At 40.9% G+C, this 14,359-nt stretch overlaps 1 protein-coding gene across 2 annotated transcripts in view; it reads right to left on the bottom strand.

Annotated features, from left to right (window-relative positions):
• The window catches only part of NKAIN3 (sodium/potassium transporting ATPase interacting 3), a 608,729-nt gene extending 594,693 nt beyond the window's left edge, over positions 1-14,036 (bottom strand). Inside the window, exon 1 of one of the 2 annotated variants that reach the window (XM_043601142.1) lies at positions 13,888-14,036. In XM_043601142.1, the coding sequence (XP_043457077.1) occupies positions 13,888-13,941 (54 nt within the window). In that variant the 5' untranslated portion in view covers positions 13,942-14,036. The remainder of the gene's footprint in view (positions 1-13,887) is intronic. The other variant, XM_043601143.1, reaches the window with a different exon arrangement.
• Between the last annotated feature and the right edge of the window lie 323 nt (positions 14,037-14,359).

Below are 14,359 nucleotides of genomic sequence, written 5' to 3'. Positions count from 1 at the left end.
AACACTTCAAAATCAAATCAAATTTTATAATGAGCAAAATTATAAGACATATAAGTTCAAATGTCTGAAAATATGCTCACAAATAATTCTCTCTTCGGTTTGGGTATGAAATAATATTATTTCTTCGATATCATAAGACAAAAATATGATCTTGAATTAGACTCCATGCATGTTTTTTCAACTACCAAACAGGCTTGTCATCAATAAGGAAAAATATGTATGAAGAAAATTAGTATCCTGTATTTCAAGTTATCTTAAAAGAAAATCAAGCCACTACTTACATCTTAAATCAAACTCCCCCAAACCTCTGCCCTCTAACAAAAAATATAATCAGTGGTGAAGAAGTTAAAAAGTATGTGTAAAGACACTTCAGGACTAGTCAAACAAACATATTAATAATAGATGACCAATGCTCCTCTGCATGATGCAGTCTGCGAAATGTTACAGAATGTTAAGTCTCCTACTTGTGAAACGCTTCAACAGAACCATGTGTGTGGAGGACAGATCCCTGAGGACGACTCCATCTGTATTACCAACCACAGCTCTCTGTTCCGATGAAAAGGCTGTTAGGGGATCTTTGCAGGCTTCCTAATTGTTCAGTGGCTTCATCTAATGATTCCTCTAATTGGCCCTGCATTTAAGATGCTCAGTCAGTGAATGGTGTGGTTGTAACGTTCAGATCTTTGACAGTCATACACTCCAAGGCCAAAAAAAGATTTCCCATCAGAGAAAGAAAAAAAAAGCCTTAAAGTCTCACGGAGAGAAAGGATATTTGTGAGTAGATGTCACGATGGTACTAGTAAGTTACAACTGAACAGTAAAAGCACCTTGGAAGTGGTTTATCTGTTGAAGAAAATAGAGCATGCAAAAATTGCAGACTATCTGCTCTGCAGAACACTTGCATTTTATTCTTTTGTTTTAGGATAAATCGGAGTGTCTCCTGAGGGACTCCAAATATAGGTATCAGTCTTGAGGAAGCCGCTTTGTACTAACAGAAGCAGAAGAGAAATAAAAGCTATTTCAAATAGTTACGGTGTCTCTACTTATTACTTAAGTCACCTGGGTAACATTTGAAAAATGACATTGTATGGAAAGAAAATACTTGCTTAAATAAATACTCTTTCCAACAGGTTTAGCCTGAGCCCAGAGAAACCACTCTTCTAATCCAGTCATAAGGTAATACGCAAAATTTTGTTATCCATGTTTCTGCATTTCTCATGGTTTAAGCCATATCGTACCATACCGCTTCATATACTCCTTCATTTCTCCATGTTTCGGTTTTCTCATCTGGAAATGGGAATATATTAACTAGCTGCCTTATGGAGATGTTATAAGAATGAAACAAGGAAACTGAGGCACAAAAGGACTTTGTTCCATATTGTAACAATGATTTCTTTTTAAAAAATAACATTTAGTAAGAAAAATAACAAAAATTTAAAAATACATGTTTTTAGTATGTGCTCAAATAAATCACCTTCCAACAGCCTCCTTCAAGTATGACTACTTAGGATTTCAATGTGCGGAAAACAGAAAACTGAAGCCCATCCCAAGCCTGGAAGAACCTGGTGTGGTTCAAGAAGATATTTTGAACTTTTTGCCATTGATTAGTTGACATCCCTGTGGATAGAGCAAATTAGAACCGATAACATGGCCAGGTGGCCAGGCTGGGGCATTGGAGTGCCATCACTCAGGGGAATCAATTAACGCACATTAGGCAGAAATGACTTTCCCTCATAGTGAAAGATCCTAGAGTACAGTCGTTACCTGAAATGAAATTTAGGAACCATTACCAATTTTGGATCATTTAGTTACAAATCAGTTATCAACTATAGTGCTTAGGGAGATCTGAAAGCTGTTATATAAAAGGAGTTAATATTGTAACTTTTGAAAATAAAACTCCATCATGTGTAAACAATCTTACAGATGCACTTAAAGCAATAAATAAAACATTTAGGTTAGGAAATATACTTTCTATTCATGCATTAATTAGTTACATCAAGGGCTTATAAGTCAGTCCCTCCTTGTACAAGAAAACTGGCTTTCTTCTGAGGAAAGCCCCTAACTAGTTGCATGCTGGTAAATGTTTAATCACTGGCTCTGAGGGGTGGCAGGAGGGCCTGATTTGTGGGTTTTGTGTATCTTCATGATGTAAATACTTCCACCATGATAGATTTTTAGCTACCAGTATGATCTCACTGGATGCAGAGCTTGAAAGAGATGCTCAATAGCATCCTGTTATATGGAATCTCTACCTTACAGTAACAATGGACAGCACAGCTTAACAGTACAATGCAGAATCAGGAAGCGTTGCATTTTTAATTTAATTTAATTTAAAGTTTACGCAATTAATTTTTAATAAAGGCTGGGTTTAACAACCGGCTTGCAGAATTTCTAGAAACATACCAGTGAACTCTCCCCAGCTAGAACAAGCCAGCTCCAGAACATCACTGCCTGTATCTGCTATTCCTCATCCAGATAAAAGGCAAATGTGTAGAATAGAAGCTAGAAATTGAAGCAAGAGAAATTCTATCTATTTTTGGGGGTGCGGGGATGCGCATGTGCACACACGGTGGAGGGGCAGAGGCGGAGAGAGAATCTTAAGCAGCCTCCACATCCAGCCTGGAGCCTGACTTGGGGCTCAATCTCAGGACCATGGGTTCATGACAGTCTAGAGGTCACATGACCTGAGCAAAATCAAGAGCCAGACACTTAACCGACTGACCCACCCAGGTGCCCCAAGAAATTCGATTTAAACATAAGGACGACTTTGCTAACAGTAAAAGTTTCCATTCTCAGAGATATTTGAGAATCACTAGGTCAGTATTGAAGAGTCATGCATAGTCCTGCCATGGTGCTAAAGACAGTTGTAGATAATTTCTTGAGGACCCCTCAACTCTAAGATAGGTTACCTTTTATAAACTGTCATTTGGAAGACCTTCCTCATCGAGAATTTATATTTGAAATACAAATTGATAAAGAACTGCCATTAACGAGAATTTTAGGTTTCCCATTTTCTTAATTATGATCAGTTACAGCTAGTTATTGGTACAGGAAACATAACCCACGTATAGAACATTCTTCTTTGTACCAATTTAATTAACCAATTTAACCAATCAACCTCTATGGCCTGGGGCTTGCCACATGCAAGCACTTATTATACTACATATTAATCAATAGCAAAGTACAGCCACGTCTCTAATTACTGGAATAGAGAGAAACCGTCAGAAATATATTTACGACTTATCATCACATCCATTGAGCTCATATCTCTTACGAGAATCTGATAGCTAAAATCCTATGCAATACTTCTTGTTAATAAAGGAACTGGGTGTCTGTAGGAAAGCAATCATAATGCAAGTATCCGTGAAGGGAGTGGAGATTTTAATTCTACTTTTAATTCAGGAGTACAATTAATCAGGAAAACTATTCTAAAGAGCAGCCCTCTATGCAGAAAAGAAAAAAAAAACTGGAAAAAAAAGAACAAAATCATTAATACTGCCACGATCTTGCCCTGCTTCCCTTAACAACAGACCATCTAATTCTGATCCTGAGAACCTCTGTCAGTACCCCCTGCTGCCCACTGGCCTTCCCCCTTATCTCCTGTTCCCAATAGACAAGATGCTCTTCCTCCAAATCAAGGAACTGGGGATTCTCTAACCAGCACCAAACACAACAGCAATGCAGCAGTTCAAAGCTTCATCTTTCTCACCTTATGGCATCGAGTAAGATGAAATGCTTTCACAAGAACTGTTTATGCCCATCTTAAACTATCTGTTCTCCAATTCTCTACCAACACCAGAAGATCAAAAGGTTCTATTAAAGGGATTTAGGGCCTGTGTCCCATTTTATGTTGGTATCTTTGCAAAATGTACCAAATTAAAAATGTAAATTAGTTTGTGCCATGTAGCATTTGCTTGTACTACCGTTTAACCGGTGTTTTGAATACTAATCATCGATAAAGTGCTATCTTTTAGTCTAACGTTATACTCTGTGGTAAATGCATGAAGATTCACACACATTAATACCAATTAGTGTTAATGGGGATTAAAAGCATGAATATTTGAGTACCTATGAAGGAAGGTCCACTCACCTTATCAAGTATTTGCCACACGGTTTCCCTAAAATTGACATAAAGAACATCTTCAAAATTAGGTTTGAAAATCTCACCTTATAGTGTCAAAATTACTTTCGAGTGTAACATAAAAAGTATTACAAGAAAATCAAAATAAGCAATTAAAAATAGTCATTTGGGGGGCACCTGGTTGGCTCAGTCGGTTTAGCATCCAACTCTTAGTTTCAGCTCAGGTCATGATCTCATGGTTTGTGAGTTTGAGCCCCACATTGGGCTCTGCGCTGACAGCATGGAGCCTGCTTGGGATTCTCTTTCCGTCCCTCTCTCTCTGCCCCTCCCATGTGTGCGCTCTCGCTCTCTCTCCCTCTCTCTCTCTCAAAATAAATAAACTTGAAAAACATAATCATTTGCGGTTTTCTTCTTAATCTCCTCATTGTTGTCTAAACTACTATAAATCCTAACTTATATATCGGTCAACTTTCCTTTCAAAACAATTAATGTATTTATTCTCCTATTCCATATCTTCTCCACAATGGCATGAGGCAGCTAACTCTGAAGATGCAAACCTCAAAGGTGCCCAATGCTCCAGCCCCACTCCAGGGTGCCCCTTGTAATAAGCAGGATAATGCCAGATTTCAGCTCTTACAAGAACACCTCTATGCAGTGCACAAAGCACATGGCCTTAGATTAAGGCTCTGTTCTCTCAAATACACTCTGCTTCATATCTTACTGGACTCTGCAATTTTGCTGGTCATCTGTTTGCCCCATCTTTTTCTTCCTAGCACAATTATTGTTTCATTTGAACACTGGGGCCTTGGGAGAAAGGGGAGATACACTCGTCTACTGTTTGTCATCTTATTTTAAAAGCCCTCAGATTTTGTGTTTTCTGTTCTGATTTTTGCTTTTATCTTTAATAAGTAATTGCTATTAAGTACTTGAAATCCTGCTATTTTAAGCAAGATATACCTCCCCTGATTAAAAAAAAAAATGCTTAAGGAAAACAGTCAAAATACACATATATAGATCTATTGCCTCTTCTGCCCACTCATGCAAACTCTTGCAAGGAAACCATGCAAAGTTTATATTGATGTGCATTTTTGTCTCTAATACCAAAATCTTAAGCAATATGAAGTCAAAATTTCTTATGAACAAGAGCCAAATTATGGAAAGAGCCCGTATGTCCATCAACTGATAAATGGATACAGATGTGGTGTGTGTGTGTGTGTGTGTGTGTGTGTACACACAAAGAGTGAAATCTTGCCATTTGCAACAGCATGGTTGCAGCTAGAGTGCATTATGCTAAGCGAAATAAGTCAGTCAGAGAAAGACAGATACCGTATGATTTCACTCATATGTGGAATTTAACAAACCAAAGAGATGAACATAGGGAAGGGGAAAAAAAGAAGGGAAGCAAACCATAAGAGACTCTTAACTATAGAAAAAAAACCTGAGGGTTGCTAGAGGAGAGGAGAGGTGGGCAGAGAGTGGGCTAAATGGGTGATGGGCATTAAGAGGGTACTTGTGATGAGCACTGGGTGTTGTACATAAGTGATGAATCACCAGATTCCACTCCTAAAACCAATATTACACTATACGTTAACTAACTAGAGTTTGAATAAAAACTCGAAAAATATTACTTATGTTGAAAGTATTTGAGGGTGCCTTGGTGGCTCAGTTGGCTCAGCGTCTGACTCTTGATTTCAGCTCAGGTCATGATCTCATGGGTTTGTGAGTTTGAGCCCTGCATCAGGCTCTGTGTTGGCAGTGCAGAGCCTGCCTGGGATTCTCTCTCTGCCTCTCTCTCTCTCTGCTGCTTCCCTACTTGCATTCTCTCTCTCTCTCTCTCTCTCTCTCTCTCAAAATAAATAAACTTAAAAAGAAAAGAAATTATTTGAAATTCTTCCTTATATACACATATATATGTATATAGATAGATAATTGTTCAAATCTTTCCTAGACACCCAAAATGTACATTGTAAAATTCGTGACAGGATGGTGAAAAATATGAACAAAGCAGTTCATTTTTTTTAAATAGAAAGCACTAATGAAGTTCTAGGGATAGAAAGCAATTTATTTCTCAAAATATTATGATAAGGACTATTCTCTTAGGGGAAAACAAAACAAAACAAACAAAACAAAAAACTAGGCAAAACAAAAATCCACACGAAAGTGACCAGAATTAAAGTGATTTGATCACAACTGGAGAAAATGTCTAAAAAAAATCAAGAGCACTTCACATTTTATGAAGAATAAAATAACAGGTTCATACAAATATTTCCATTTTGGCACACTTGGCGCATTTCCATTGTCTCAGTTTTACAACGTTGAGTCCTGTTTCTGATACTACCCCCATCTATCCTTACACTCTCTCCTCCGGGGTTTTAAATACCAATCTTGCTTGCGAGTCTCAAATCTGAGTATTTGGTCTAGTCTTACCGTCTGAGTTCCAGGCTCATAGACCTGACGGTTACTTGGCCTTAGGTATCAGAATCTCCAAGTGTCCAACCCAGAACCCTTATGTCCCCAGACAAACACGCCTCCTCCACCTCCATCCCCCACAACACCCAGTTCTCACATTGTTAGTAAAATATATTCTGTTATATTGTTGCGCAAGATGGGGAGGTAATCCCCACAGCGAGTCCTAGGCTTTCTACCTCCTCCATCGTGTCTCAAGTCCATACTCTCCCCCATCTGTTCTCGTCTGACACGTGTCTGACTTGCATTATCTCTTGCTCAGAATAACAGAAGAGCATCCCGCTTCCCATTTCCTCTCGTTTCCCTCTGATCTGTTCTCCACTCAGCGGTGAGGGTATTTCCAAACATAACTCACATGATAGCCTGGCTCAGTGGATCCACATTGCTCCCTAAAAGAAATCAGGTGTCACGGCGTGTGTCCAATGTCATCTCGCTGCATGCACGCTCTCATACCGCACCCTAGCCACACCAGACTTCTGTCACAACTGGGGACGTACCCTGCTCTTCTAAAACTAGACACTATGCCTATTTGGTTTCCTCCGCTGAGAATGGCTCCCTTGTCTTTGCATGACTAACTCCTGGTCATTCTTTCAGACTCCGCTTCCAAATTCCGGGAAGTCATCCAGACCACCCCATCTACGAAGGACATTGTTCATCTTAATGACACTTGACAACATTTGTGATTAGATAATCTTTGTTTACATATTTGTTGACAGCCCTTCAGCCCTTCGACATAATTCACACTGGTACACTCAGTGCTTAGGGACTCTGAACATTGGTTGAACTTTGTTTATCATTTCAATTGCAAGAAGCACTAAAGAGAGTGTAGACTCCAAATCTGAACCCGGGTTCCATCATTTACCAGCTACATGGTTCTGGGCAAGTTACTCAAACTCTTTTTGCCTTAATTTCTGAATCTATATGATTTCATAGACATAGGTAGAGTACCTAGAACAATGTCTGGCACATTAAAAAATTCGATGAAGTTTAGCTATCCATTTATGCATCATTTTATTCTCCAAATATTTACTGAGTGCTTACCCTTTGTAGGGTATAGTGGAAGATTCTGTGAGTAGATCAAAGTCTTTGCCCTTCGTGGACTTCAAATCCAGTAAAAGAATTAGCACATACACAAAGAGATAAACTCAAAGAAACATGTGATTCATGTCCTAAGAAAATAAAAAATAAACACTAGTGTTCATTTGTGAGGGCTTCCATGACACAATACCACAGAAATTATACGGTCTCATGGTTCCGGACGCCAGATGTCTAGAGGTTAGACTAATATCAAGGTTTTGGCAGAGTTCTCTCCTTCTGAGGCCTATAAGAGAGAATCTGTTCCATGCCTCTGTCCGAGCTTCTGGTGGTTCACTGGCAAACTTTGGCTTGTAGAACCATCACCCTGATCTCTACCTTCTTCGTCATATGGCATGCTTCCTGTGTGCATACCTGTGTCCAACTTTCCCCTTTATATAAGGACACCCGTCATATGGATTAGGGGTCCACCCTATACTAATATGGCCTCGCGTAACTAAGTACATCTGCAATGACCCTTTTTCCAAATAAGATCAGATTTTAAATTACCAGAGATGAAGACGTCAACATAAGAATTTGGGGGGTGGGGGGCACAATTCAACCTGTGACAAAACCATAAGAATACAGTATTTCCCCAGCAAATTCAATACTCTGAATGTATACTTAAATAACAAGAAAGCTATAAATGGATCTGGATGTGTTTTAAAAAAATCACTAATGCAGAATGTTGTAAGGATTTCAACAATCATGTTATAACTAAAGTCTCATTATTATCCATAATTTTAATTTCCCTAAATTTTCCTAGGTTTCACAAGATAAACCAGTGTTTGTCAATACAGAAAAAGAATGGAAACTGAATGATTAACAATGATACTTCACAGGAGAAAAGGGCTATTAAAACGAAAAACATGTTAAAGCAAAAGTGTCATTGTATCTACACAGTAAAATAAATGTATCTCTGTATCCACTGCCAAATATGTAGACCAGCTGAGCGCTACGATTCATAAAACTTAGTTTAGAACATGTTACCACAACCACACCATCATCATTCAGACACCTCTCAACACATTTTAGTTCAGCCTTAAAGAGTCACCAGTGGTGACAAGATAGTTTGAATGTGGGATGGAGAGAAAGTTAACATGGTTTTTTCTGTGAGAAATTAAAAACAACAAAAACAAAAACAAACCCCAAAATGAGTTTTCTTTAACTTGAGAGGATGTCCTCTAAAATGAAAACATACAGCCTATCTGTGTGTTGAAAGCTGTGTGGTTTCTATAACTCTTCTAAAGGTTTCTGTTACTACAGATATGTAAAGGGAAAGTTGAATTTTGTTCCACTGATTATTAGGCCTAATAGGCACTATGGCTGTCACCTTTCCATAAAGTGATGCAAGTAGCAATAAAGCTCTGGTAATCCAACAACCAGGGACAGAAATCCTGTTGAAAGTGTCTTTGAGTCACCTCTTTGAGATATATAAAAAAAAAAAAAAGTCTAAAGCTCTCTGCCAACCACGAAGTTCAACACTTCATTGGGGCCACTATAAGAAGATGGCTCTGAAGTGATATGTGGAGCCAATTTTTGGCTTTCAAAAATGCAATTAAGACTTCTTTAAATGTAGCAACTAAGTAATTTACTAAGCATATAATTGTTTCTTTTTTATTTCTAGATTACACATACGTGATAATAGAATACACATTATTCTAAGCCAAGCAAAATGAAAAGTATTCTTAACAACAACAACAACAACAACAACAACAAATGAATTTAAATGTTCTTGGGTGACTCGATGAATCTGTTACACAGTGGTGAATTGCTTTTTCAGAAAAGATTTACTTTGCATAGTTTTCTATGGACATGCATTCATGCTTCTCAATTTCCCTTTAAATTCGTTCAGCAGAATTTAGAACATGAATGTAAAATCTGGGGCATAGTGCACAAATTTGCTTAGGGGTAGAACTGTGGAGACAAAGTAATGACGGGAGATGGGCAGAGCAGCAGAATGAAGAAAGCAGAAAGAAGGACTGAGATTTTGCAAACCAAAAGCTCACCCAAATACACTAGCCTGCAAGAGAGTTCTCTCCAATTCTTCTTATTCCCAGTCTGATGTTTCACTCTGGAGCTGGGCTTGGAGGAAATGTGAGTGAGATAATAAAAACCTTCCCTTGTTTCTTTAACTTTTAGAAAGAGCTAATGGGCCATCTTTTAATGACCTGCACAGTTACTCCTAGTCATTAGCATGTAGATTCTTTTCAGCAAATGTGTGCTCCAAATGCCATTCCCCTCTCAACACCCACTCTTATTTACTGCTTCATAACCTCCAACTTCCAACAGTTGGTGGGAGCAGAAAAAAAAAAAACATGAAAGAGAAAAAATGACAGCTGGTTTCAGTGGAAAGAACACTAGATCTTTTTCCCTGGTTTTTACCGGTTCTACCCGCTGGTATGCTGGACAAGGCTTACAATGGCTCAGAGAGTCACTTATATTTTTAGGATTTTGTGACCCTGTTGTTAAATGGAGCCATTATTAACAATTAAATAATATAACCTTAATTTTAAATAAATAATATTAAAATAGAGGTAATAAATATTAAAAACACATCCTTTCTTATTTTACTGTATTTTACTTTCACCTGCTTTTGAGGTTATCTATGCCTATTCTAGCTGTATGCTAGCAATACTATGTAATGGTATTTCAAACTGGCCAAGGTGGGAATATTTACACCAAAGAAATTGGCAAATGCTAAACAAATCAGGGTGTAACTCTGTTCTGTTGATTGTCTATGTTTAGGAAAGCCATGGAGAAGGTTTTCTAATAATACATATTAAACCTAAAATGTGCTATGCCATTATCCTGTCAATAGCACACAAAAAAACTGAAGTTTCCCAGCATGTGAAAATGATTACCCAATTCAGCAAAGCATCTGCTGAAGGAGGAGGTCACTAAGAGGACATGACTGCCAGCTGCCCCTTACGCTGGGCCAGGGCTATCCAAGGCTCCTTACTTCTCCCGTCCTTGGAATATACATCTTGCCCACTGTGGGAGTCACTTCAAGGACACAGTCTTGAGAAAGTAATGTGTTGTTGAGACCTTCGCGATGGTACACGTGGATGAACCCAGTTAAGGCCCCATTTAAACTTTTAAGATTCTGGTAGGCAGGGGTGGAGATCTACTCATCTTGTAGCCACTTCATACATAAGTCACCTTGCTTAGGAATCTGCCACCTACCAATCCGGAGTGGCCTGCCTCTTTCTTTGGTCTCTCCTTGCCTTCCCTGTATGAGAGCCATTTTGTTTGTTGGTTGGTTGGTTTTTTAATTAATTTCAGTGTTATGTTTGAATTATTTTCTCTATATAGATTGTGTATCTAATCTAGGTTTTTGGTTGCCGTGAGGTTCATATATAACAACCTGTGTATATAAAAGTCTATTTTAATTTTTTTTAAATATATGAAATTTATTGTCAAATTGGTTTCCATACAACACCCAGTGCTCATCCCAACAGGTGTCCTCCTCAGTACCCGCCACCCACCCTCTCCTCCCTCCCACCCCCCATCAGCCCTCAGTTTGCTATGAGAGCCATTTCGAATTTCACCCAGGGAGGTTCCCTGAGGCTGTGAACCAACATCAGGTCCCGGAAGGAGTAAAATTCCAATACTGGCTTCCTTGTGTCACTTTCCTATTACTCCTCAAAGTAAATAAAAACATTAACCAGCATTCATATCAGATCTACATAACCAAGAGTATACCAAATTCAACAAAAAGATTCTGCCAGAATTAATGGGCTATATAAATTTTACAACAAAGAACATTACGTCATCATCATTATTATTTGTCTAGCGAGCACTACACATCCTTTAAATATATATAATGTATTATATACGATATCATGATGTAATAATACATGTAATATAATACATACATGCTTTGTTTTGTCTGAGATCCAGTTATTAAAAGTTTACTCTCCCCGTCTCTACCATGTAAAAACTATTGATTTGGAAAAGTTGTTTAACTCTGTATCACCTTCCTTATCTGCAAACTAGTGAAATGGGTGCCTTTCTTAAAAGATAATTTTAAGAGTCAAACATTCAGCAGATAACTTTTCAGCTCCTGATATGAGCTCTCTTAAGCACTTGCAAGGTTTGCAAAGATGAATAATGTTTCATCTTTATCTTCAGGTAGCTTACAGTCTAGAGATGAGAGATATATGTAAATAAAATAATTTAAGACGATGAAATGTGATCCAACAGAGGAAAAGGCAAAGTGCTATGCAATTCAAACAAAAGAAGTGATTGATTTTACCTGGAGCACCAGGAAAGCCTTCATAGAGAAGACAGAATTTTGAGATAAGTTTGAAGAGTATGTTGCATTTTGTATCAATTGAGGAGGTATATGTGGAAAGTGGAGGCATTCCAGGCTGATAGATGAAACGCCAAACATATTTTCATCACAAATACTGTAATATCAACTAAGGAAATCACAATTGTATTGATAAATCCACTGCATCAAAAACTCCTACACGTAATTTGCATGTACAACAGAAAGAATTATGCCATTATACGATCCAGAGTGCCTGACTACAATCTTGCATATTCAAGAGTTGACTAAATAGTTATTCGGTTTTTCCTATTTATAAGCCATGTTCATTTCTTTTTTCTTTTTTTTCAACGTTTATTTATTTTTGGGACAGAGAGAGACAGAGCATGAATGGGGGAGGGGCAGAGAGAGGGAGACACAGAATCGGAAACAGGCTCCAGGCTCTGAGCCATCAGCCCAGAGCCCGACGCGGGGCTCGAACTCCCGGACCGCGAGATCGTGACCTGGCCGAAGTCGGACGCTTAACCGACTGCGCCACCCAGGCGCCCCAAAGCCATGTTCATTTCTAATAACCAAATTGTAAATTATCCTATGACCTTTCTTTAGTGAAAGGAAACATTCATGTCCAAATGAATTTTAAAATTATTTTTTCAAGAAACTATGTACTATGTCCTGTGCTACTTAACAGGACAGAAGGGACTATCCCATGGACTTAAAGAAAAGTCGTCACTGACTGCAACTCTATAAATACATAAACTATGCATGTATTATGTAAACAAGGAAGAGCACATCTAGAGGGAGGTTTTAATGGGAGAGTGGAACACTGAGGCAAGAGTGAGACCTTTCAATACATTTACAGGAACAAGGACTATTAAAGAAAGAGCATTATTTCATCTCTCAGTTAATGAGTCTTGGAAGGGCTGACATTAGTCAGTAAAGTTCACTGGAAGGCTTTTCCCCTTGCTAGGAAAAACATGCTAGTTAATGTACGTAACTTTCAAAAACAAACACTTTGAAGAAGGCTTGGCAGAGCATCTACAGAATTTAAGTGTAAGAGAGATGTCTATTAATCTCTCACATACAAAAGTCTGACACAATGGGTCTGTAGCCTTGACCTCAAGTGACTGTGGAAGAGAGACCACAGGGCCCGTCTGTGTCCCTAATAGACATATGTTAAGAAAAGCAGCCTCCCAACACACACACACACACACACACACACACACACACACACACACACTGAAATGAAAGCCTTTTTCCTCTTCACTCTGGATCTCTCACCCCCCAGTACATGCACTCCCCTGGCAAGCCACTGTGCCAAAGGAGCCTTTCACTCGTTCTCTCCCTGATGACAACTGTCAGTCTGTCGCTGTCTGAACGTGCAACACTTCAACAAAATCTAAAGGGAAATTGGAAGCGCGGGGGCTGGAATACTCTGTTTAAAACCACACAGCCAGACCTCCTTCCTGGAGATCCGAGACTCCTCGACCACCACCTTTCAAACTGCGGAAGGTAAGAATCACCCCAGTCTGAGCTAGGAGTTCAGGCCGTTTCTGTGTCCTCAGAACCTGAGCACTCTTACGCGCCTTCTAATTAAACAATGTGAACAAAAATCATCCCGAGAAGAAAGAGCCCACAAGCCCCGGGGAAACTTCAGCAGGAAAGCAGACTGTGCTAAAGCCAGTGGTCCGACCGAGGGGCGGGGAAATCGCTCGCTCTCCAGCGCCCCGGCAGCGGCCCCGGGACCTCGGCGCGACGTCCGCTGGGTGCGCGGTGACCCCGAGAGCTCGGGGCCCAGAGGGAGACCGCGCCCTCCCGCTGAGCGCCCGGGGCCGGAGGGCAGTGCGGGTCGGGGCTGCGGGGAGGCGGGGGCCGGCGGGAGCCCCCGGCTGGCACTCACGCGCCGCGCCGGGAGGTGCAGGTCCGCGGCGGGGGCCGTGGAGGCCAGTCCCAGGACAGGCGCGGATCCCGGGACTGGGGCGCGCGGGGCACTCACCAGCTGCAGCGCGCAGAGGCAGATGAGCGAGCAGCGCCCGGTGCAGCAGCCCATGGTGCCGGCGGCGTCCGAGCGGCGCGCGCGGGGAGCGATCCGCGTCCTCCGGCGCCGCTGCTCCCCGCTCCGGAGCGGCCCCCGCCCGGCTCTCGCCCGGCCCGGCCCAGGCTCGCCCCGCCGCGCGGCCGCCGCTCGCGGCTCTCGGGGTCCGGGCGAGCGCACCGCCTTTGTTAGTTTCCCGGGCGGGCAGAGGTCAGTCCGGCGCGCTCGACCCGAGCGTCTGGCGGGGTCCCTGCCTCCCACTGTGCAGGTCTGCTTCTTGGGGAGGGGGAGCCGGGCGGGCGGGGCGGGGGGCGGAAGGGAGGCTACAGATGGTGAGTGGGTGGAAGTCTGTTTAGGGGAGGGGAGTATGGAGGAGGTGGGCGTCTGAAAAGTGGAGTGGGCTGTCTGGGTTGGGGTGTGTGTGTGTGTGTGT

The sequence above is a fragment of the Prionailurus bengalensis genome, chromosome F2, assembly GCF_016509475.1.
Source record: "Prionailurus bengalensis isolate Pbe53 chromosome F2, Fcat_Pben_1.1_paternal_pri, whole genome shotgun sequence".
Lineage (NCBI taxonomy): Eukaryota > Metazoa > Chordata > Mammalia > Carnivora > Felidae > Prionailurus > Prionailurus bengalensis.
This window is presented reverse-complemented; position numbering and strand designations above follow the sequence as displayed.